The 22,613-nt window shown below is 41.5% G+C and overlaps 1 protein-coding gene and 1 non-coding gene across 3 annotated transcripts; one reads left to right on the top strand and one right to left on the bottom strand.

Annotated features, from left to right (window-relative positions):
- Window positions 1-1,243: 1,243 nt before the first annotated feature.
- Window positions 1,244-1,364, bottom strand: LOC117091236. The gene has a single exon (XR_004440344.1). It is a non-coding gene; the product is annotated as a small nucleolar RNA SNORA32 (small nucleolar RNA).
- A 10,654-nt stretch (window positions 1,365-12,018) lies between these two features.
- AICDA (activation induced cytidine deaminase) lies at window positions 12,019-21,760 on the top strand. Of its 2 annotated transcripts, none has more exons than XM_033222875.1 (5): window positions 12,019-12,146; window positions 17,880-18,027; window positions 19,406-19,676; window positions 20,010-20,095; window positions 20,570-21,760. In XM_033222875.1, exons 1-5 carry the CDS (start codon window positions 12,139-12,141, stop codon window positions 20,621-20,623), a joined length of 567 nt encoding a protein of 188 aa, XP_033078766.1. In that variant the 5' UTR covers window positions 12,019-12,138; the 3' UTR covers window positions 20,624-21,760. The 2 variants fall into 2 exon arrangements, with proteins under 2 accessions (XP_033078766.1, XP_033078765.1); XM_033222874.1 differs by having other exon boundaries at window positions 19,980-20,095.
- The last annotated feature ends 853 nt before the right edge of the window (window positions 21,761-22,613 follow it).

Raw genomic sequence — 22,613 nt, 5'->3', positions numbered from 1 at the left:
TTATGTCTATTTTTAAAGCTTTTAACAACATTATAAACTGCTTGAAGAACTGTAATGCACACCAGTATTCACCTTCGATGTTCCCCTTATGCTCTCTCATAATAGGCCTTTAATAAATATTAATCAGATGAATGAATTTCAGCTTTCAAAGGTAATCTTTATAAATTTATCATAAAATCACTTTTTTTTTTTTTGAGACAGTCTCGCTTTGTCGCCCAGGCTGGAGGGCAGAGGCGCGATCTCGGCTCACTGCAAGATCCGCCTCCCGGGTTAAGCGATTCTCTTGCCTCAGCCTCCCGAGTAGCTGGGACTGCAGGCGCCCGCCACCGCGCCTGGCTAATTTTTTTGTATTTTCAATAGAGATGGGATTTCACCGTGTTAGCCAGGATAGTCTTGATCTCCTGATCTCGTGATCCACCCGCCTCAGCCTCCCAAAGTGCTGGGATTACAGGCGTGAGCCACCGCGCCCAGCCATAAAATCACTTTTTTAACTTGACCCCAAAGGGGTAGAACATCAAAACAAACAGAATATTTGTTTCTCTTCAGGAACTTCATTTTCAAATGCTGAATATCTAAAACGACTGATATACGTTAGAGAGAATCTTTTTTTACAGTCTACATACTGAAAAGATTTTCAAAACAGAAAGAGACATTATACAGGAATGTAGACTGTATTTTGTGTTGTGTTTATTAGGTTTTGCCAGCACCATATCAAATACACTTTATAAAATAGAGTCAACAAATATCCACAGATAATTCTGCCAACAGAGCCTCTTTTGATAAAACAAGGAGCTCCAAAGACGTACAGGTCCATGTTTCAACTAGATTTAGGTTTAATACTTGCTAGGTCAACTGTCTACATTTTTGGGTGGAAGACAAAGTCTTCCTTTTTTTTTTTTTTTTTTTTTTCCTGGCAGGAAAAACCTTTTTACTGAAACTGATCCAGCTGTCCTGTCAGCCCTACATAACAATATAAAAGTAAATTTTACATTTCCAGAGATGATTGTACAGTGAGTGAACATGAATGAGTCCTAGAACCAGCCTAAGTTAACTCTACTACAAACTGCTTGGTTATTAGCATCCCACAAGGGTTACAACACAAAGGCAAAGCACATTTGCATGATTCAAGAGATCCAGCAGAATTTTAAAATCTCATTGATTACTGATGAAAGTTATTAGAAAAAAAAGAAAAATCACATGTGGTTCACATTGTATTTGTACTGCATTTCTATTACAGCTAATCAACTGTTCCCAATAAGCTGACTGCTAGCAAAGTAGCAGATAGAAAACCTACTGGGAAATTTTTTTATGGTCATGTCCACAGCAAATGAGAAACTGCATTCTAAAAGCCTTGGTAATAACCAACCAAGTCTTTCTTGCATAAGCCATTTATTGAGTTTGCCTGACATCTACCAATTCTAAATGATACAGTTATGTGGAGGTGGCGGGGGGATCTTTCTCCGTAGCTCTGATGAAGATTTCTAAATTGATATGGTCAAATAGATTAAGGTCTGTAGGACTGATTTTACCAGCTTGAGAGTATTGCATGGGCTTTGGAATAAGGCTGATGCATTCAAATCTCAGTCCCAGCTTTTCTGCTTTCTAGCTGTCGGCTGAACTTTTTAGATGACTTTTTGTATAGAGAATGGGATCACTCCCCAGTCAGAGGCTGAGCAGAAAGAAAGAGGGCCCTTGTCAGGGAAGCTATTGGGCTTTAAAAAATAATTTCAGTTTCAGTAAGGATGTGAGTGTGTTTGCGTGTGTGTGTGTGTGTGTGTGTGTGTTTAAAAGAGCTGCCATTAAGAAATATGTGATAGGCCGGGTGCGGTGGCTCACGCCTTGTCATCCCAGCACTTTGAGAGGTCGAGGTGGGCAGATCACCTGAGGTCAGGAGTTTGATACCAGGCTGGCCAACATGGTGAAACTCCATCTCTACTGAAAACACAAAAAAATTGGCCGGGCGTGGTGGCTCGTGCCTGTAATCCCGGCACTTTGGGAGGCTGAGGTGGGCGGATCACTTGAGGTCAGAAGTTGGAGACCAGTCTGACTAACATGGTGAAACCCCATCTCTACTAAAAATACAAAAATTAACCTGGCATACTGGCAGGCGCCTGTAATCCCAGCTACTCAGGAGGCTGAGGCAGGAGAATCGCTTGAACCCAGGAGGCGGAGTTTGCAGTGAGCTGAGATCCCACCATTGCATTCCAGCTTGGGCGACAGACCGAGGCTCCGCCTCAAAAAAAAAAAAAAAAGATTAACCAAGTGTGGTGGACACATGTAATCCCAGCTACTTGGGAGACTGAGGCAGGAGAATGACTTGAACCCAGGAGGTGGAGGTTGCAGTGAGCTGATATGGCACCACTGCACTCCAGCCTGGGTGACAGAGCAAGACTCAGTTAAAGAAGAAAGAAAGAAAGAAGAAAGAAAGAAAGAGAGAGAGAGAGAGAGAGAGAAAGAGAGAGAGAGAAAGAAAGAGAAAGAGAGAAAGAAAGAAAGAAAGAAAGAAAGAAAGAAAGAAAGAAAGAAAAGAAAGGAAAGAAAGAAAGAAAGAAAGAAAGAAAGAAGAAAGAAAGAAAGAAAGAAGGGAGGGAGGGAGGGAGGGAGGGAGGGAGGAAGGAAGGGAAGGAGGACGGAAGGAAGGAAGGAAAGAAGAAAGGAAAGAAGGAGAAAGGAAGGAAGGAAGGAAGGAAGGGAAGGAAGGAAGGAAGAAATATGTGATAGATACAAAAATCCTCAATAAAATAGTAGCAAACCAAATTCAACAACACATCAAAAAGATTCTACACCATGACCAAGTGGGATTTATCTTTTGGAGTGGTTTAACACATACAAATCAATCAATGTGCTATTAAAATCCACATGATCATGTCAAAAGATGTAGAAGCATTTGACAAACTTCAACACTCATTCATGGTAGAAAAAAATTCATCAAAATAAGTATAGAAGGAAATTCCTCAGCACAATAACGCCATTTATGAAAAGCACACAGCTAACATCAAAATTAATGGAAAAGCTGAAAACTTTTCCTCTAAGATCTGGGACAAAGCAAGGATGCCCACTGTTGCCACTTCTTGTCAACATAATGCTGGAAGTGCTAGCAAGAACAATCACACAAGAAAAATAAGAGGCATCCAATCTGAGAGGATGAAGTAAAATTATTTGTCTTTGTAAATGACATAATTCTGTATGTAGAAAACTAAAGAGTCCACACACAAAAAAAGATTAGAACTAATAAATTCAGTAAAGTTGCAGTATTAAAAAACCAACATACAAAAATTAGTTGCATTTATTTATGATAACAAAGATCTTCCCAAAAAGGAAATCAAGAAAATAATTTCCTTTATGACAGCATCAAAAATAATACAATAGTTAGGAATAAATTTAACCAAGGACATGACAGATATACACACTGAAACTTATAAAACATTGATGAAAGAAATTGAAGACGACGACAAATAAGTGGAAAGATATCCTGTGTTCATGGATTAGAAGAGTTAATATTGTTAAAATGTCTATACTGGCATGGCACAGTGGCTCACGCCTATAGTTCCAACACTTTGGGAGGCCGAGGCAGACGGATCACATGAACCCAGGAGTTCGAGACCAGCCTGAGCAGCATGGCAAAACCCCATCTCTACAAAAAATACAAAAATTAGCTGGGCATGGTGGCACATACCTGTAGTCCCAGCTACTTAGGAGGCTGAGGTGGGAGGATCACCTGAGCCCAGGAAATCGAGGCTGTAGTGAGTCATGATCATGCCACTGCACTCCAGCCTGCACTCCACTCCTTCAAAAAAAAAAAAAAGTTTATACTAAATAAAGGGACATAGAGAATAAATGATTAAACACAAATCTTATCAAAATTCCATTTTTCAAAGAAATAAACAATTCTAAAATTTGTATGGAACAAAAGACCCTGAATACACAAATCAATCTTGAGAAAGAAGAACAAAGTTACAGGCAGCATACTTTCTGATTTCAAATTATATCACAAAACTATGGTAGTCAAAACTGTATGGTACTGGCACAAAAACAGACACGTAGATGTCTGTTTTTATGTTTAATGTAACAGAATAGAAAATCCCTAATAAACTCCAGCATGCAAAGTCAGCTAATTTTCTTTGTGTGTGTGCATGTGCGTGTGTGCGTGTTTGAGACAGAGTCTCTGTTGCCTGTCCCGGAGTGCAGTGGCATGATCTCAGCTCACTGTAACCTGCACCTCCCAGGTTCAAGCAATTCTCCTGCCTCAGCCTCACAAGTAGCTGGGATTACAGGTGTGAGCCACCATGCCTGACTAATTTTTGTGCTTTTAGTACAGATGGGGTTTCACCATGTTGGCCAAGCTGGTCTTGAACTCCTGACCTCAAGTGATCCACCCACCCTGGCCTCCCAAACTGTTGGAAATACAGGCATGAGCCACCACACCCAGCAGGTCAACTAATTTTCAACAGGGGCACCAAGAATACACAGTGGGGAAAGGATAGTCTCTTCAATAAATTGTGTTAGAAAACTGATATCCACATGCAAAAGAATGAAACTGGTCCCTTATCTTACACCATACACCAAAATCAACTAAAATGAATTAAGGACTTAAATAAGGCCTAAAACCGTAAAACTACTGGAAGAAAATGGGGGTGGGAATGGGCAGCTTTTTGACATTGGCCTTGGCAATGATGTTTTTGGCTATGACACCGAAAGAATAGGCAACAAAAGCAAAAATAAAAAGCAGGACTAAATCAAACTGAAAAGCTTCTGCACAGCAAAGAAATCAGTCATCAAAATGAAAAGGCAACCTATAGGTTAGAAGAAAATGGTTGCTAATGATATATTTGATGAAGGGGTTAATGTCCGGCTAGGTGCAGTGGCTAATGCATATAATTCCAGCACTTTGGGAAGCTGAGGCAGGAGGATCACTTGAACCAAGGAGTTTAAGGCCAGCCTGGGCAACAAAGTGAGGCCTCTATCTCTACAAAAAAAGTATAAAAATCATCTGGGCATGGTGGCTTGTGTCTGTAGTCCCAGCAAATCAGGAGGCTGAGGCAGGAGGATTGCTTGAGCCTGGGAGGTCAAGGCTGCAGTGAGCTATGATTGCATCACTGGACTCTAGCCTGGGTGACACTGTTTCAAAAAGAAAAAAAAAAGGTGAACAGGGATTTAATATCCAAAATATATAAGGAATTCATACAACTTAGTACCAAAACAAAAATGTCAACCTAAAATAATCAAAAGGGTCAGAATCTAATTTAAATAAAGTTTATTCAAGGACAAAGTTGGAAGATAGTCCGTTAAGAACACCAGCTCCAAGGAAATGGAGTCAGTGTTCCGAACTAGGGAAGTTAAAGTATCATTTATACAGGTAGAGACACAGGAGTTTATGCATAATTACAACATTTTTCATACAAGGTTGGTGCATAGCTATAACAATTTGATTGATTATAGGCAGTGTTTCTTTTTGGGAAGGGTACATATAGCATCTTTTGCAGACGGTGTAATAGTCATATGTTTTCTGTCATCTGATCTAAGCAAAGCAAGACAACAAAGGAGAAGTTAACCTATAATAAGGGTCATTAATTAACAAGGCAGGAGGTTTTTGTCCTTGACGTCATTTAATTTTCTCTAGTTACTATACAGTACAAGAAAAATAAGGAAGTGGGTTAGTCTATAACTTGAGAAGCAGATGTTGCAACCATATGTGACTCAGAATACAGTCACATCTCTCTCAAGGCTTACAGTATTTCTGGGGATCCAACAGCTTTTTAAAATTGTTTTGAGATGGAGTTTCACTCTTGTCGCCCAGGCTGGAGTATAATGGTGTGATCTCGGCTTACTGCAACCTCCGCCCCCTGGGTTCAAGCAATTCTGCCTCAGCCTCTCATGTAGCTGGGATTACAGGTACGCGCCACCATGCCCAGCTAATTTTTGTGTGTTTAGTAGAGATGACGTTTCACCATGTTGGCCAGGCTGGTCTCGAACTCCTGACCTCAAGTGATCCGCCCACCTCAGCGTCCCAAAGTGCTGAGATTACAGGCGTGAGCCATCGCGCCTGGTCCACAAACAGCTTTTAAGTCATATTTATTCTCACCTAAATAACCCAATTAAAAATGGACAAAGGACCTGAATAGACATTTCTCAAAAGAAGACATACAATTGTCCAAGTGTGTGAAAATGTAATCATGAGGGAAATACAAATCAAAATCACAATGAGATATCATCTCTGTGAAAGAATAAGGATAATATATATTTGGTCTCTGCCCCTGGTTCGTGGCCCAGAGTTCCTAAAACTCTGAGAATTTCCTGAGTGATAAGAGCATCTGACACAGAGCTTTTGAACAGCTTGGAATTTCTGGATGACAGGAGTACATTTTGTTCTAATGATATGACTCCTGATAGGCTCTAGGAGAGGTGCCAGTCCCCAGAAAGACCAGGTAATGACTAGAAGCTTAGAATTTTCAGCCCCACTCCCCATTCTCCTGAGAGAAGAGAGGGGCTGGGAATAGAGTTAATAATTAATCGTGCCTACATGATCAAGTCTCCATAAAGAGCTTCTGAGTTGGTAAATATATCTGTGTAGCAGGAGGGTGGCACACCCCAAGTCCAGGGGAAGGAAGCTTCTGTGCTCAGACCCCTCCCGTTCTTACCCTCTGTACTTTCATCTGGCTGTTCATATGTATCTTTTGTTTTTTTGAGACAGAATCTCACTCTGTCACCCAGGCTGGAGTACAGTGGTGCGATCTCAGCTGACTGCAACCTCTGCCTCCTGAGTTCAAGCGATTCTCATGCCTCAGCCTCCTGAGTAGCTGGGACTATAGGTGTGAGCCACCATGCCCAACTCATTTTTGTGTTTTTTTAGTAGAGATGGAAGTTTCATCATGCTGGTCAGGCTGGTCTCGAACTCCTGGTCTGAAGTGATCCACTTACCTTAGCCTTCCGGAGTGCTGGGATTACAGGCATGAGCCACCACACCTGGCCTGTATGCTTTATCATATGCTTCATTAACATAATAAACTGGCAAAAGTTAAGTAAGTGTTTCCCTAAGTTTGTTAAGCCAGCTTATCGAATTAATGGAACCCAAGGCGTGGGTTGTAGGAACCCCTAAGCCGGTTGATCAGAAGTACAGGTCACAACCTGAAATTTGAGATTGGCATCGGAAGTGGGGGCCATCTTGTGGCACAGACCCACCATCTGTGTGAGGTCTGATGCTATCTCTAGGTAGATAGTGCCAGAGCTGAATTAAATTATAGAACACTCAATTGGTGTCCCCTGGAAAACTGCTTGGTGTTTGGGAAAAGACCGGCACACATCTGGTGTCAGAAGGGCTGTGTTGAGTGATGTGTGAATGTGGAAGAAAAAAATGTCAGTTTTTCCTATCACACATCTTTTTTTTTTTTTAAGACGCAGTCTCACTCTGTCGCCCAGGCTGGAGTGCAGTGGCACAATCTCTGCTCACTGCAACCTCCACCTCCCGGGTTCAAGCAATTCTCCTGCCTCAGCCTCCTGAGTAGCTGGGATTACAGTCGCCTGCCATTATACCTGGCTATTTTTTTTTTTTTTAGTAGAGATGGGGTTTCACTATGTTGTCCAGGCTGATGTCGAACTCCTGACCTCAGGTGATCCGCCTGCCTCGGCCTCCCAAAGTGCTGGGATTACAGGTGTGAGCCACCGTGTCCGGCCCCTATTATATACTTTTGGTTTCGCATTTTACATTTTTATTTTTTCCTATCTCATAACCTCACACATGTTAGGATGGCTGTTACCAGAAAGACAAAAGAAAACACGTGTTGGTGAGAATGTGGAGCAAAAGGAGGCTTTGTACACTGTTGGTGGGAATGTAAGTTGGCACAGCCATTAATAGGGAACAGTATGGATGTTTCTCAAAAAAAAAACCTAAAAATAGAACTACTATGCGATCCTCAAAAATTTTAATACAGAACTACCATATTGAGTAATCCTGCTTCTGGGTAAATACCCAAAGAAAATGAGATCAGTGCCTTGAAGGGATATCTCCCATGTCCACTCTTGCACTATTCACAATAGCCAAGAGACGGAGGCAACATAAGGGTCTGTTGACAGATGAATGGATCAAGAAAATGTGATATATATATATATTATTATTCCACCTTGAAAAAGGAGATCTTGCCATTTGCAACAACATTGATAAATCTGGAGGCCATTATGCTTGGTGAAATAAGTCAGACACAGAAAGAAAAATACTGCATAATCTCACTTATATGTGTAATCCTAAAAAGTTGAATACATAGAAGCAGAAAGTAAAATGGTGAGCCAGCTACAGTGGCTCACGCCTGTAATCTCAGCACTTTAGGAGGCCGAGGTGGGTGGATCACTTGAGGTCAGGAGTTTGAGACCAGCCTGGGCAACATGGTGAAACCCCTGTCTCTACTAAAAATACAAAAATTAGCTGGGCGTGGTGGTGCATGTTTGAAATTCCAGCTAATTGGGAGGCTGAGGCAGGAGAATCGTTTGAACTTGGAGGTGGAGGTTGCAGTGAGCCGAGATCTCGCAATTGCACTCTAGCCTGGCCAACAGAGACTCCGTCTCAAAAAAAAAAAAAAAAGAAAGAAAGTAAAATGGTGGTTACTAGGCATGGGGAGGTAGGGAAAATGGGAAGATGTTGCTCAAATGGTACAAAGTTGCAGTTATACAGAATTAATAAGTCTAGAGGTCTATTGTACAGCATGATGACTGTAGTTAAAAAATACTGTATTGGGCCAGGCCAGTGGTTCACACCTGTAATCACAGCACTTTGGCTGAGATGGGAGGATTGTTTGAGCCCAGGAGTTGAAGACCCAAATGAGCAACATAGTGAGACCCTCTCTGTACAAAAAAATTTTTTAAAAAAAGTAGCCCAGTGTGGTGGTGTGCACCTGTGGTCTCAGCTACTCGGGAGGCTGAGGTGGGAGGACTGTTTGAGCCCAGGAGGTCAAGGCTGCAGTGAACCAAGATCGTGCCACTGCACACCAGCTTGGGTAACAGAGTGAGACTCTGTCTCAAAAAGAAAAAATTGTATACTGGAAATTTTCTAAGACAGCAGATTTCAGGTGCGGTAATCACACACACTTGCACATACAAGGTTACTATGTGAGGAGAGGGATAAGTTAATTAGCTTGACTGTAGTAATCCTTTCATTATGGATATCAAAACACCATGTTATGCACCTTAAATCTATGCCATTTTTATTTAAAACAATAAAACAGCCCAATTGTGTGTACCTGTGTGTTATTCTCTTGACAAATGGGTGAAAATATGATAAAAGCCCAACTCACATCTGAGGATACAACTTAAAAGGCTCAGATTTCAAACGCCTGCACCTTCCAGTGGACACTGCAGATGAATTTGGAGTCTCCATTCTGCTCCTTGATCAACTGTCCTATAGAACTGAGAGTGCCAAAGGCAACTTACCGTCTACTATCTTGCTGGTGCCCTGAGGAATTTTTTCAGCAATAGTAATTCAGACAAAGCCAGGTGCAGTGGCTCACACCTGTAATCCCAGCACTTCGGAAGACTGAGGAGGGCAGATCACTTGAGCCCAGGAGTTCAGGACCAGCCTGGTCAACATGGAAAGGCCCCATCTCTAAAGAAAAATACAAAAATGAGCTGAGTGTGGTGGCACATGCCTGTAGTCTCAGCTCCTCGGGACGCTGAGGCAGAAGTATCACTTGAGCCCAGGAGGTCAAGGCCTGCAGTAAGCCGTGTTCATGCCACTGTATTCCAGCCTGGGTGACACAGAGAGACTCTGCCTCAAAATAGTAATGATTATAATTATATAATTATCAGAAATGATTATCATTAATTATTATTTCGAATCTCATGGCTAATTAAAAAATAATTTAAACAGATTATTTTACTTGTCTTTAGTTTACTGAGGAGTGTATTTTAAGTGACAAGTACTAAAGGGAAAAATAATTTAGGGGATGGGGGCAAGGGAGTGTCAGAATGGTGAGATTTTGTTGATATTTTAGATAGGGTGACTAGGACAAATCTGAAATACCAGAGAGTATTTGAATAAGGACGTGAAATATATGACGGTGTAAGCCACAACCATACACAAAAAAATAACTTTTCAGCAGAGGGACCCTCAAGGGCAGAGGAAGGAGTGTGTGCTCTTTGTGTGAGCAAGGGAGAGAGTGGAGGCAGATGCAGCCAGAGGGGTGAAGCAGAGCAGATGGTAGCGGGGCTTGTGGGCCATCTCAGGCTGCTGGCCTATATTGAGAGAATGGGAATCCATGGAGGGTTATGACAGGGGAGTGACAGGACCTTAAATGCTCCAGAATGAATACTCTAGTTGCTGTGTGGAGATCAGACTACAGTCGAACAAGGGGAAGGCAGAAAGGCCAGTTGGGAGGCAAAATGTAATAATCCAGTTTGCTTGGACCTGGAGGTGGTGAGAAGTGATCAGTTTGTGAATATATTCTGGAAGCAGAGATAACAGGATTTGCTAATGGAGTGTGCATGGAATTTAAAAGAAAGAGGGGAGTTGAGAGACACTCTGCCCAGGTTTTGCCAAGCCATTGGAAGAATACTGCTGTTTATTGAGATGGGAAAGATGGCAAGAAGTGCAGGTAAGGCAGAGAAGAGCGGCTCTGTTTTAGACAGGCTGGAGGTGCTCAGCCATCCAAATGGAGATTCTGAGAGGAAAGCTGGACACCCTTGTCTTGAGTTGAAGGAAGCGGTCTGATAGATTTGGCTGTGTCATCACCCAAATCTCATCTTGAATTGTAGTTCCCACACTTCCCACTTGTCATGGGAGGGACCCAGTGGGAGGCAGACGAATCACGGGGATGGGCCTTTTCCATGCTGTTCTCGTGACAGTGAATACGGCTCACAAGATCTGATGGTTTTATAAAGGGAGTTCCCCTGCATGAGCTCTCTCTTGCCTGCCACCATGTAAGATGTCCCTTGCTCTTCTGCCATGATTGTGAGGCCTCCCCAGTCATGTGGAACTGTGAGTCAATTAAACCTCTTTCCTTCATACATTACCCAGTCTCAGGCATGTCTTTATCAGCAGTGTGGGAACAGACAAATACATGGTCCAACCTAGCGCTATTGATTTGAAAATCATCAAGGTATAGATGGTATCAAAGCCTTGAGTCAGGAAGCAAGCAGAGACCCTGCATTGCTTACCATTGCATCCCTAGCACTTGGCATAGTTTCCATCACACAGTAGCCATTAAGTATCCACTCAGTGAATAAATAGAATGCATATGGGCTACAGTAGGAGAGAGAAATAAAATCTTTAATAGACCAAGTTCTATGAGAGCACAAAATTAAAGTCTTTTATTTGAAGATCTTAGCCTGTTTTCCAAATTCAATGTAGTCAATTAGACACTGATTCTGTCTGGTGAAATAAGCATTTTTGTATTTTGGGGGACTGCTGCTGCTTCCGACTCCAAATTAAGGATTTTTTTTTTTTTTCTAAAAAGGATGGCTCATGCAAAAATCATTCTTTGGTGTAAATATCTAGTCTTCAAGCAATTCTTGTAATGCAATCAGAAAGAAAAAAATCCATGGTTTGGGAGGGAAAATTTTTGTGTTCTAAATTCTGTATAACTGAGTTCATTTGCTTAACTGCAAAGCAGGAACTGTTAGTGGCTGTGTCTACTGAATTCAGAGATATTGTGGGACTATGGGGGAATAGAGGCTTTTAAAGTGCTCTTTAACACAACACCACAAGAAGCTATTTAAATGCTCTTTAAGGTATTTACATAAATATTACTATTATCATTGTACTTTTATTTTGTGTTATCATGATTATAATTTAAGTGTCTACTGCTACTGCCTCCTGATCTTTGCTAGCTATGGAGCATGGATTGGACTTTCAGAGCAGCAGCCCTAAAGGAACCTAAACATTAAGCAGAGCTGCCCTCAATCGTTTAACCTGTGTGACTCTGCCTATGACAGCCCCACCCACCCATCTTCACTGGATCCAAATCAGGAGCAAGGCCGTTGGGGTACCTGGTGGGGGTGATGCTGTCAGGGGAGGAGCCCAAAAGGGCAAGCTCAAATTTGAATGTGAGGGGCCAATGCACTGTCAGACTGAGGCAGAGAACCATCATTAATTGAAGCAAGATTTTTCTGGCCTGAGACTTTCAGGGAGCCAAGAAACATACCCTGGACACCGCTATGGACAGGTAAAGAGGCAGTCTCCTTGTGGGTGATTGCACTGGCCTTCCTCTCAGAGCAAATCCGAGTAATGAGACTGGTAGCTATCCCTTTCTCTCATATAACTGTCTGACTGAGAAGATCAGCGTGATCAATATGCATATATGTTTTCTTGATCTGTCTCCCTTTCTTCTATTCAGATCTTATATGCTGTCAGCCCAATTCTTTCTGTTTCAGACTTCGCTCGATTTCTCTCTTTTTCACGTGGCAGAAGAAGTAGTGTGTACAATGTACTGATTCGTCCTGAGATTTGTACCATGGTTGAAACTAATTTATGGTAATAATATTAACATAGCAAATCTTTAGAGACTCAAATCATGAAAAGGTAATAGCAGTACTGTACTAAAAATGATAGTGTTAATGTTCGTAATAATTTTGTACATATTCAACAATAAAACAACTTGAAGACACACTTTCCTAGGGAGATGTTACTGAAATAATTTAGCTATAGTAAGACAATTTGTAATTTTAGAAATGCCAAACATTCTAAATTAATTGCTTGAAAGTCACTTTGATTATGTCCATTGCAAGGAGAAAAATTCATTCAAGCAAGTTATTTAATGTTAAAGGACTAATTGTTAGGCAGTTAATGGCACTTTTACCATTAACTAATCTTTCCATTTGCTCAGACATAGCTTAACTTACCTCTCAGGTGTGAATTTGGTTAAGGTCCTCACAATGTTTTTATTTGCAGTTTTTGATCAGTTAATATCATAGAACTTACTCTATTCCTACATTTATGATTACTATGAATGTATGAGAATAATGCCTAATTCTTATACTTTACCTCAATTTAATTCCTTTATAAAGAACTTGCATTACAGAATAAAGATTTTTAAAAAATATATTTTTTTGTAGAGACAGGGTCTTAGACCAGCCCAGGCTGGTCTCTAAGTCCTGGCCTCAAGCAGTCCTCCTGCCTGGGCCTCCTAAAATGCTGGAATTATAGACATGAGCCATCACATTCAATATACAGAATAAAGATTTTTAATGGAGGATTTAATATCCTTCAGAAAATTTTCTTGAGGGCAAACAATATCAAATGTCTCCTCAGTTTACACTGAGATTTTGAAAACAAGTCTGAGGTATAGGTCCCTGTGAAGGGTCCATTGGAAATACTTGTTCAAAGTAAAATGCAAAGCAAACGTAAAATCAGCAGTTGATATTCAGAGAAAGACAGAAAAGGAGAAAAGATGAAATTCAACAGGACGAAAGAGTGATTAATATCATCATTAAAGAGGAAAGTATCTGTGGCGCTCATTAGTGATGGCAAAATGACTTGGTCAGGATTATTTTTAACCCGCTTGTTTCTGGTTTGCATGGCTGGGGATGCAGCTAGGGTTCTGCTTCAGGGAGCACAGCTGTCCAGAGCAGCTGTCAGCCTGCAGGCTTGAAACACTCCTTCGGCAAAGTCCTTCCTACGCAGGAGAGAAATGACCAGAACAGGGAGCTGGAAACAGGCCCCTAACCAGAGAAGGGAAGTAATGGATGGACAAAGTAAACTAGCAGGTTAGGATCATGCAATTCATTTTGCTCTGATTGGTAACATGTGACAGAAACAGTGCAGGCCTATTGCATTTTCATGTAGAGTAGGACCCAAAAATCCACCCGAAGTCCATTATCTGTGCCACATCCTTCTTATCTATACTTCCAGGACACTTTTTCTTCCTTATGATAAGGCTCTCTCTCTATCTCTCTCTACACACACACACCCCATCAACCAAGGTGCATGTAAAAAGATGTTGTTTCCTTTGCCTTTCTCATCTATACAGCTCAGGAGGGTAAGTTAAATATAAAAGGGATTTATTGGTAAGAGATGATGCTTAATTAACTCTGGGTCTCAAAGAGAGAATTGCTTTTCTTTTTCTTCTGTACTTATTAAGCACCTATTATGTGTTGAGCTTATATACACAAAGGGTTATTATATGCTAATATAGTAATAGTAATGGTGGTTGGTACTATGGTAACTACCATAATAATTATTATCCTTTTAAAATAAAGCTAATTATTATTGTATCTTTTTTAGTATTCATTTTATGTTTCTTATGTTTTTTATTTTTTTAAAGACAATCTCACCCTGTTACCCAGGCTGGAGTGCAGTGGTGCAATCATAGCTTATCTGCAGTCTTGAACTCCTGGGCTCAAGCAATCCTCCTGCCTTGGCCTCCCAAAGTGTTGGGATACAGTCATGAGACACTGTATCTGGCCTAGTATCCATTTAGATCAAAATATGCATTTTTAATTTTAAAATAACATGGCTAATTTTTACCTTATATAATGTGTATACTGGTAATAAAGCCAGTTTGCTGCCTAAGGTTTAAAGTGCTTTCCAATACGCTTCATGTATGTAGGGGGAGACATTTAAATTGAAACAGATGGCCGGGTGTTGTTGCTCACCCCTGTAATCCCAGCACTTTGGGAGGCGGAGGTGAGTGGATCGCTTGAGCCCAGGCAGCCTGAGCAACATGGCAAAACCCTGTTTCTATAAAAAAATACAAAAGTTAGCTGGACATGGTGGCACGTGCGTGTGGTCCCAGCTACTAGGGGGCCGAGGCAGGAGAATCTGGAGCCCAGGAGGTCAAGCCTGCACTGAGCAATGCTTGCGCCACTGCACTCCAGCCTGGGTGACAGGACTAGACCTTGCCTCAAAAAAATAATAGGAGAAATGAAAAATAAATGGAAACAACTACAAAAAGTTGTTGTCCTAGGTGGTCTCCTTTTTGGTATGATATTTTGGTATTTAACTTTTAACGTCAGGGTCTGATATTTTGGTATTTAACTTTTAACGTCAGGGTCTATCACCGGCACTACATTACTAAAATATCAATTCTCAATGTATACCCACACAAAGACTGGTACATGAATGTTCATAGTACTTTTATTCACAAAACCCCGCAGTAGAGACTATCCAAATATCCACCACTAAGTGAACAAATGAACAACATGTGCTATATCTACGCAATAGAATACTACCCTGCAATACAAAGGAAGAAGGTACTTTGGGATGAATCCCAAAGTCATGACGCTAAATGAAAGAAGTCAGACATGAAGGAGGAGATAATGTATGCTCTACGAAATTCTAGAAAATGAAAGTAACTTATAGTTACAGAAAGCAAATCAGGGCAGGCATACGCTTATAATCCCAGCACTTTGAGAGGCCAAGTGGGAGGACTGCTAGAACTCAGGAGTTTAAGACCAGCCTGGGCAACACAGTGAAACTCCACTCTCCATAAAAAGAGGAAAAAAGAAAGCAAATCAGTGGTTGCCCTGTGGGGAGGGGAAGGACTGCAAAGGGGGAGGAAGAAGCGCTGGTGGAGTGAAGGCGGTGATTCGGGTTCTGTATCCTGACTGTGGTAGCAGCTTGGGGTGTTTACACCCAAAAATATTCGTAGAATTATGCGTCTTAAATGGTTGAAGTTTACTGTATGTAAATTATACCTCAATGTAAGAAAAAACAATGAGTAAGAAAAGTTTCAATTCTCTTGCCAGCAAACGTTATTCAAATTCCTGAGCCCTTTACTTTGCAAATTCTCTGCACTTCTGCCCCCATACCATTAGGTGACAGCACTAGCTCCACAAATTGGATAAACGCCTTTCTGGAAAAGACTAGGGACAAAATCCAGACACCACTGTGCTTTCACATCAACCACGCTGTACAGCTTGTGTTGCTGTTTGCAGCTGCAATGGGGACTCTTGATTTCTTTAAAGAAACTTGGGTTACCAGAGTATTTCCACAAATGCTATTCAAGTTAGTGCTTATGATATGCAAGACACTGTGCTAGGAGCCAGAAAACAAAGAGGAGGAGAAATCAGTCATTATGTGGGAACAGCATAGCAAGATATTTAGATTATTTTGCCTAGTTAAAAAAGCAGCAGAGTACAAAATCACACATGCAATCAGTATAATCCAAATTATGTAAATATGTACCTGTAGAAAGACTAGAGGAATAAACACAAGAATCTTCACAGTCATTGTCATTAGACACCATGTCTAATTATCATTATTAGACACTATGATATTTGAGATTTTAAAAATCTTTAATATTTTAAAATTTAGAGTTCTTCTATTTTTCCATAGTATTCAAGTATTCAAGTTTGACAATGATCAAATATTACTCTTTTTTTTTTTTTTTGAGGTGGAGTTTTGGTCTTGTTGCCCACGCTGGAGTGGAATGGCGTGACCGTAGCTAACTGCAACCTCCGCCTCCTGGGTTCAAGCAATACTGTCGCCTCAGCCTCCTGCGTAGCTGGGATTACAGGCGCCTGCCACCACACTTGGCTAATGCTTGTATTTTTAGTAGAAATGGGGTTTCACCATGTTGGCCAGGCTGGTCTCGAACTCCTGACTTCAGGTGATCCACCTGCCTCGGCCTCCCAAAGTGCTGGGATTACAGGTGTGAGCCACCATGCCCAGCCAAGTATTGCTCTTATACATTAAAAAACAGGTGTGAGCCACTGCGCCCAGCCAGGTATTACTCTTATACATTAAAAAATAGGCCGGTGGAGTGGCTCACGCCTGTAATCCCAGCACTTTGGGAGGCCAAGGTGAGCAGATCACCTGAAGTCAGGAGTTCAAGGCCAGTCTGGCCAAGATGGTGAAACACCATCTCTACTAAAAATACAAACGTTACCTGGGCACAGTGGTGGGCGCCTGTAATCCCAGCCACACAGGAGGCTGAGGTGGGAGGATCTGCTGAGCCTGGGAGATTTGCCTGAGCCTGGGAGGTCGAGGCTACAATAAGCCAAGATCATGCCAGTGCACTTCAGCCTGGGCGACAAAGTGAGACCTTATCTCAAAAAAATAAAAAAAATAAATTTAGATTGAGGTCCAACTGTAAAAAGTGGCCTAAACACCACATTAAAGAGTTTGGAGTTTGTTCTGCGGGCAGAAGAGAACCATCAGGGGCTCTTCAGCATGGGAATGGCATGGTGCACCTGGGTTTTTGTGAGATCATGGTGGTGACAGTGTGAGAATGTTATTTTGGAGGGACTGGAGGTAGAGAGACCAGTTAAAAGGCCAGCACAGCAGATAAAGAGGAAGAAAATGGGGGCTTGGACCGAAGCAGAGAACAGCAGACAGAGAAGGTACAAATTCAAGATGTATTGGGGGGTTTGAATCAGCACATTTAGATGATTAATTAAATATAAGGACCGAGGAAGAAGAAAGGAGTCAAGGATGGTTGCAGGCTGCTAACCTGCTTACCTGAGGTGGCAAAGTCAGAAGGAGAGGCAGTTTAGGACAGGAGGCAGTTGAGGAATATTGTTTTGATCATTTTGAGTTCGAGGTACAAGTTGGACACTTAGGTAAAGACTGGAGGGGAAATCTGAAAATATAATTATGGGACTGAGGAACAAGTTTTTTATTTTTTGTTTTGTTTTCTTGTTGAAGAACAAATTTAATTGTAATTCCAAGTCATCAGCATCTAGGAGACAGTGGCAGGAGGTGACTGTCTTGTGGGTAAGGGTTTGGGGTCCTTGATGAGTATCTCTCAATTGGCCTTAAATATAAGCAGGAAAAGGAGTTTATGATGGATTCCAGGCTCAATAGGGCTCAGTAGGGCTCAGGCATTCAGCAGAGGAAGCCAGAGTATCTTCTTTGGTTTAGCCCAAGTAACGACTTCTTTAAAAAGCTGAAGGAAAATGCAGAGTGATCAGATAATAAACTGTACTCTTGCATTTTCTCTCCCTCCTCTCACCCACAGCCTCTTGATGAACCGGAGAAAGTTTCTTTACCACTTCAAAAATGTCCGCTGGGCTAAGGGTCGGCATGAGACCTACCTGTGCTATGTAGTGAAGAGGCGGGACAGTGCTACTTCCTTTTCACTGGACTTTGGTCATCTTCGCAATAAGGTATCAATTAAAGTCAGCTTTGCAAGCAGTTTAATGGTCAACTGTAAGTGCTTTTAGAGCCACCTGCTGATGCTATTACTTCCATCCTTTTTTGGCACTCGCGTCTCTATTACATTCCTCAAATCCTTTTTTTCTTTCCTTTTCCATGTCCATGCATTCATATTAGACATGGCCCAAAATATGTGATTTAATTCTTCCCCAGTAATGCTGGGCACCCTAATGCCACACTTTCCTTCAATGCCAAGAACAACTGCTCCCAAACTTTTTACCCACTTTCCTCAGCATCTGAATTGCCTTTGAGATTAATTAAGCTAAAATCATTTTTATTTGGGAGACTATTATCAGCTTGTTCAAGCAGAAATTTTAAATGTGAAAAACAAGTTGTGTCTTAAGCATTTTTGAAGATTAAGGAAGAAGAATTCGGGAAAAAATTAACAGTGGCTCAATTCTGTTTTCCAAATGATCTCTTTTCCCTCCTGTTCACATGGATCATAGACCAGTGAATACATTCAACATGGTGATCCCCAGAAAACTCAGAGAAGCCTCGGCCGATTGATTAATTAAACTGATCTTTCAGCTACCCGAGAGAATTACACTTCCAAGAGACTCTTTCACCAAAATCCAGATGGGTTTACATAAACTTCTGCCCGTGGGTATCTCCTTTCTCCTAACATGCTGTGACGTCTGGACTTGGCGGAATCTCGGGGAAGCATCCCTGGGGTGGAAGGTCATCATCTGGCTCATTAGTTGATGGTTATATTACCATGCAATTTTCTTTGCCTACGTTTGTATTGGGTACATGCCAGTCTCCTTCCTATCTGGTGACATGACACATTCTATTTCAGAAGGCTTTGATTTTACCAAGCACTTTAATTTACTTTTCGTGGCAGTGCCTAGTACTTCTCTTACAACACCCATCTGTCTGCTTTACCAAAATCTATTTCCGCTTTTCAGATCCTCTCACCTGGTCCTCATAAACTGTCCTACCTCCACCTAGTGGTCCAGGTATATTTCCACAATGTTACATCAACAGGCACTTCCGCCATTTTCCTTCTCAAAAGGTGCAAAAAGCAACTTCATAAACACAAATTAAATCTTCGGTGAGGTAGTGTGACACTGCTTCCTCCAAACTCAGCGCACTTCATCTTCCTCATTCCGCAAACACCCATAGCCTTCCTTCACTCTGCAGGACTAGTGCAGCCAAGGGTTCAGCTCTACCTACTGGTGTGCTCTTCTGAGCAAGTTGCTTAGCCTCTCTGTAACACAAGGACAGTAGCTCCTAGCATCCCCAAAGATCATTGCAGGAGACAATGACTAAGGCTACCAGAGCCGCAATAAAAGTCAGTGAATTTTAGCGGGGTCTTCTCTGTCTCCCCAGTCCGGCTGCCACGTGGAATTGCTTTTCCTCCGCTACATCTCGGACTGGGACCTAGACCCTGGCAGGTGCTACCGCGTCACCTGGTTCACCTCCTGGAGCCCCTGCTACGACTGTGCCCGACATGTGGCCGACTTTCTGCGAGGGAACCCCAACCTCAGTCTGAGGATCTTCACCGCGCGCCTCTACTTCTGCGAGGACCGCAAGGCTGAGCCTGAGGGGCTGAGGCGGTTGCACCGCGCCGGGGTGCAAATAGCCATCATGACCTTCAAAGGTGCGAAAGGGCCTTCCGCGCAGGCGCAGTGCAGCAGCCTGCATTCGGGATTGCGATGCAGAACGAATGAGTCAGTGGGGAAGCACGAGGGGAAGAAGTGGGCGGGGATTCCGGTTCACCTTTGGAGCCGAAATTAAAAATTACAAGTAGAGAAAAGAGTACATGGCTCAGAGCCAAGGCCCTGAGGAAATGAGAAAATGGGGCCAGGTTGCTTTCTTTCCCCTGGATTTGGAACCCGAACTATCTTCTACTACCATATCCCCGCCTTTTTTTTTTCTTTCTTTCTTTTGTTTTTTTTTAAAGATTATTTTTACTGCTGGAATACTTTTGTAGAAAATCGTGAAAGAACTTTCAAAGCCTGGGAAGGGTTGCATGAAAATTCAGTTCGTCTCTCCAGACAGCTTCGGCGCATCCTTTTGGTAAGAGGCTTCCTTGCTTTTTAAATTTCCTTTCTTTCTCTGTAGTCTTTTTTGGAGCTTCGTATATTTCTTATATTTTCTTATTGTTTAGTCACTCTCAGTTTTCATCTGATGAAAACTTTATTGCTTCTCCACATCAGCTTTTTCTTCTGCTCTTTCACCATTCAGAGCCCTCTGCTAAAGGTTCCTTTTCCTTCCCTTTTCTTTCTTTTGTTGTTTCACATTTTTAAATTTCCGTCTCTCCCGAGGGTTGTGTTTCCTTCCTGGTCAGAATTCTTTTCTCCTTTTTTTTTTTTTTTTTTTTAAAAATAACAACAAAACAAAACAAAACAAAAACCCCCAAAAACTCTTTCCCAATTTACTTTCTTCCAAAATGTTAGAAAGCCATCCACTCAGTTTAGAAGCCCCTCTGGCCCCACCAAACCTCCAACCCAGTTTTGAAGCCATTCACTCAATTTGCCTCTTTCTCTACAGCCGCTGTATGAGGTTGATGACTTACGAGATGCATTTCGTACCTTGGGACTTTGATAGCAACTTCCAGGAATGTCACACACGATGAAATATCTCTGCTGAAGACAGTGGATAAAAAACAATCCTTCAAGTCTTCTCTGTTTTTCTTCTTCAACTCTCATTTTCTTAGAGTTTAGAGAAAAAATATTATATACGACTCTTTAAAAAGATCTATGTCTTGAAAATAGAGAAGGAACACAGAACTCACCAGGGACATGCTGCAATTGGTGCAGTTTTGAATGCAACATTGTCCCCTACTGGGAATAACAGAACTGCAGGACCTGGGAGTATCCTAAAGTGTCAACGCTTTTCTATGACTTTTAGGCGGGATGAGAGCAGAAGGTAGATCCTAGAAAGCATGGTGAGAGGATCAAAAGTTTTTATATCAACATCCTTTATTATTTGATTCATTTGCGTTAACAATGGTGTTAGTGATAGATTTTTCTATTGTTTTCCTTTGATGTTTACTTTCAAGTAACACAAACTCCTCCATCAGACCATGATCTATAGAACCTCCTAATGAGAGTATCTGGGTGATTGTGATCCCAAACCATCTCTCCAAAGCATTAATATCCAATCATGTGCTGTATGTTTTAATCAGCAGAAGCATGTTTTTATGTTTGTATAAAAGAAGATAGTTATGGGTGGGGATGGAGGTATAGACCATGCATGGTCACCTTCAAGCTATTTTAATCAATGATCTTAAAATGGGCAGGAGAACTGTGAACAAGACACCCTAATAATGGGTTGATGGTTGATGTAGCAAATCTTCTGGAAACACAAACTCTTTTAAGGAAGTCCCTAATTTAGAAACACCCACAAACTTCATATATCATTATTGGCAAACAATTGGAAGGAAGTTCCTTGAATGTTGGGAAGAGGAAAATCTATTGGCTCTCCTAGGTCTCTTAATCTCAGAAATGCCAATCAGGTCAAGGTTTGCTACTTTTTGTATGTGTGTGATGCTTCTCCCAAAGGTATATTAACTATATAAGAGAGTTGTGACAAAACAGAACTATAAAGCTGTGAACGATAAAGCACACACTTATAGTTCTAGCTGCTTGGGAGATTGAGGAGGGAGGATGACTTGAAGACAGGTGTTCAAGGCCAGCCTGGACAACATAGCAAGACCTTGTCTCTTCAAAAAAGAAAAAACAACAACAAAAAAAAAAAAATAGAGAGAGAGGGCCAGGCGTGGTGGCTCATGCCTGTAATCCCAGTACTTTGGGAGGCCGAGCCACGCGGATCACCTGTAGTCAGGAGTTTGAGACCAGCTTGGCCAACATGGCAAAACCTCGTCTCTACTAAAACTACAAAAATTAGCCAGGCATGGTAGCAGGTGCCTGTAATCCCAGCTACTTGGGAGGCTGAGGCAGGAGAATCGCTTGAACCCAGGAGGTAGAGGTCACAGTGAGCCGAGATCGTGCCATTGCACTCCAGCCTGGGTGTCAAGAGCAAGACTCTGTATTAAAAAAAAAGAAAGAAAGGCAAAAAGAGAGAGAGAGAGAGAAAGAGAATAATATTTGGGAGAGAAGGATGGGAAAGCATTGCAAGGAAATTGTGCTTTATCCAACAAAATGTAAGGAGCCAATAAGGGATCCCTATTTGTCTCTATTTGGTGTCTATTTGTCCCTAACAACTGGCTTTGAGAATGAGAAAAACATTCAGAATAACTATATCCCTGTGCAGTTATTACCTAGCAACCCTTGCAGTGAAGATGAACAGATCCATAGGAAAACTTGTATACACAGCTGTCTTATTTTAATCTTATTGTACGTAAGTTTGTAAAAGAGTTAAATATTAAAAATTGTCACTTCATGTATTCATTTATATTTTATATTATTTTGTGTCTAATGATATTTTTATTAACATGATTTCCTTTTCTGATATATTGAAATGGATTCCCAAAGCTTCATAAATTTATAACTTTAGAAATGATTCTAATAACAATGTATGTAATTGTAACATTGAAGTAATGGTGCTATGAAGCCGTTTCTCTTGATTTTTA

Source organism: Trachypithecus francoisi, unplaced genomic scaffold, assembly GCF_009764315.1.
Source record: "Trachypithecus francoisi isolate TF-2019V2 unplaced genomic scaffold, Tfra_2.0 Lachesis_group11, whole genome shotgun sequence".
Classification (NCBI taxonomy): Eukaryota; Metazoa; Chordata; class Mammalia; order Primates; family Cercopithecidae; genus Trachypithecus; species Trachypithecus francoisi.
Note: the sequence above shows the minus strand (reverse complement) of the source record. Positions and strands in the feature narration are given on the sequence as shown.

Excerpts from the sequence above, each read along its gene's own strand:
- AICDA (XM_033222874.1), top strand. Across the intron at positions 19,677-19,979 it reads AGCCATCATGACCTTCAAAG|ATTATTTTTACTGCTGGAAT; the intron begins GTGCGAAAGGGC and ends TTTTTTTTAAAG. Across the intron at positions 20,096-20,569 it reads AGCTTCGGCGCATCCTTTTG|CCGCTGTATGAGGTTGATGA; the intron begins GTAAGAGGCTTC and ends CTTTCTCTACAG.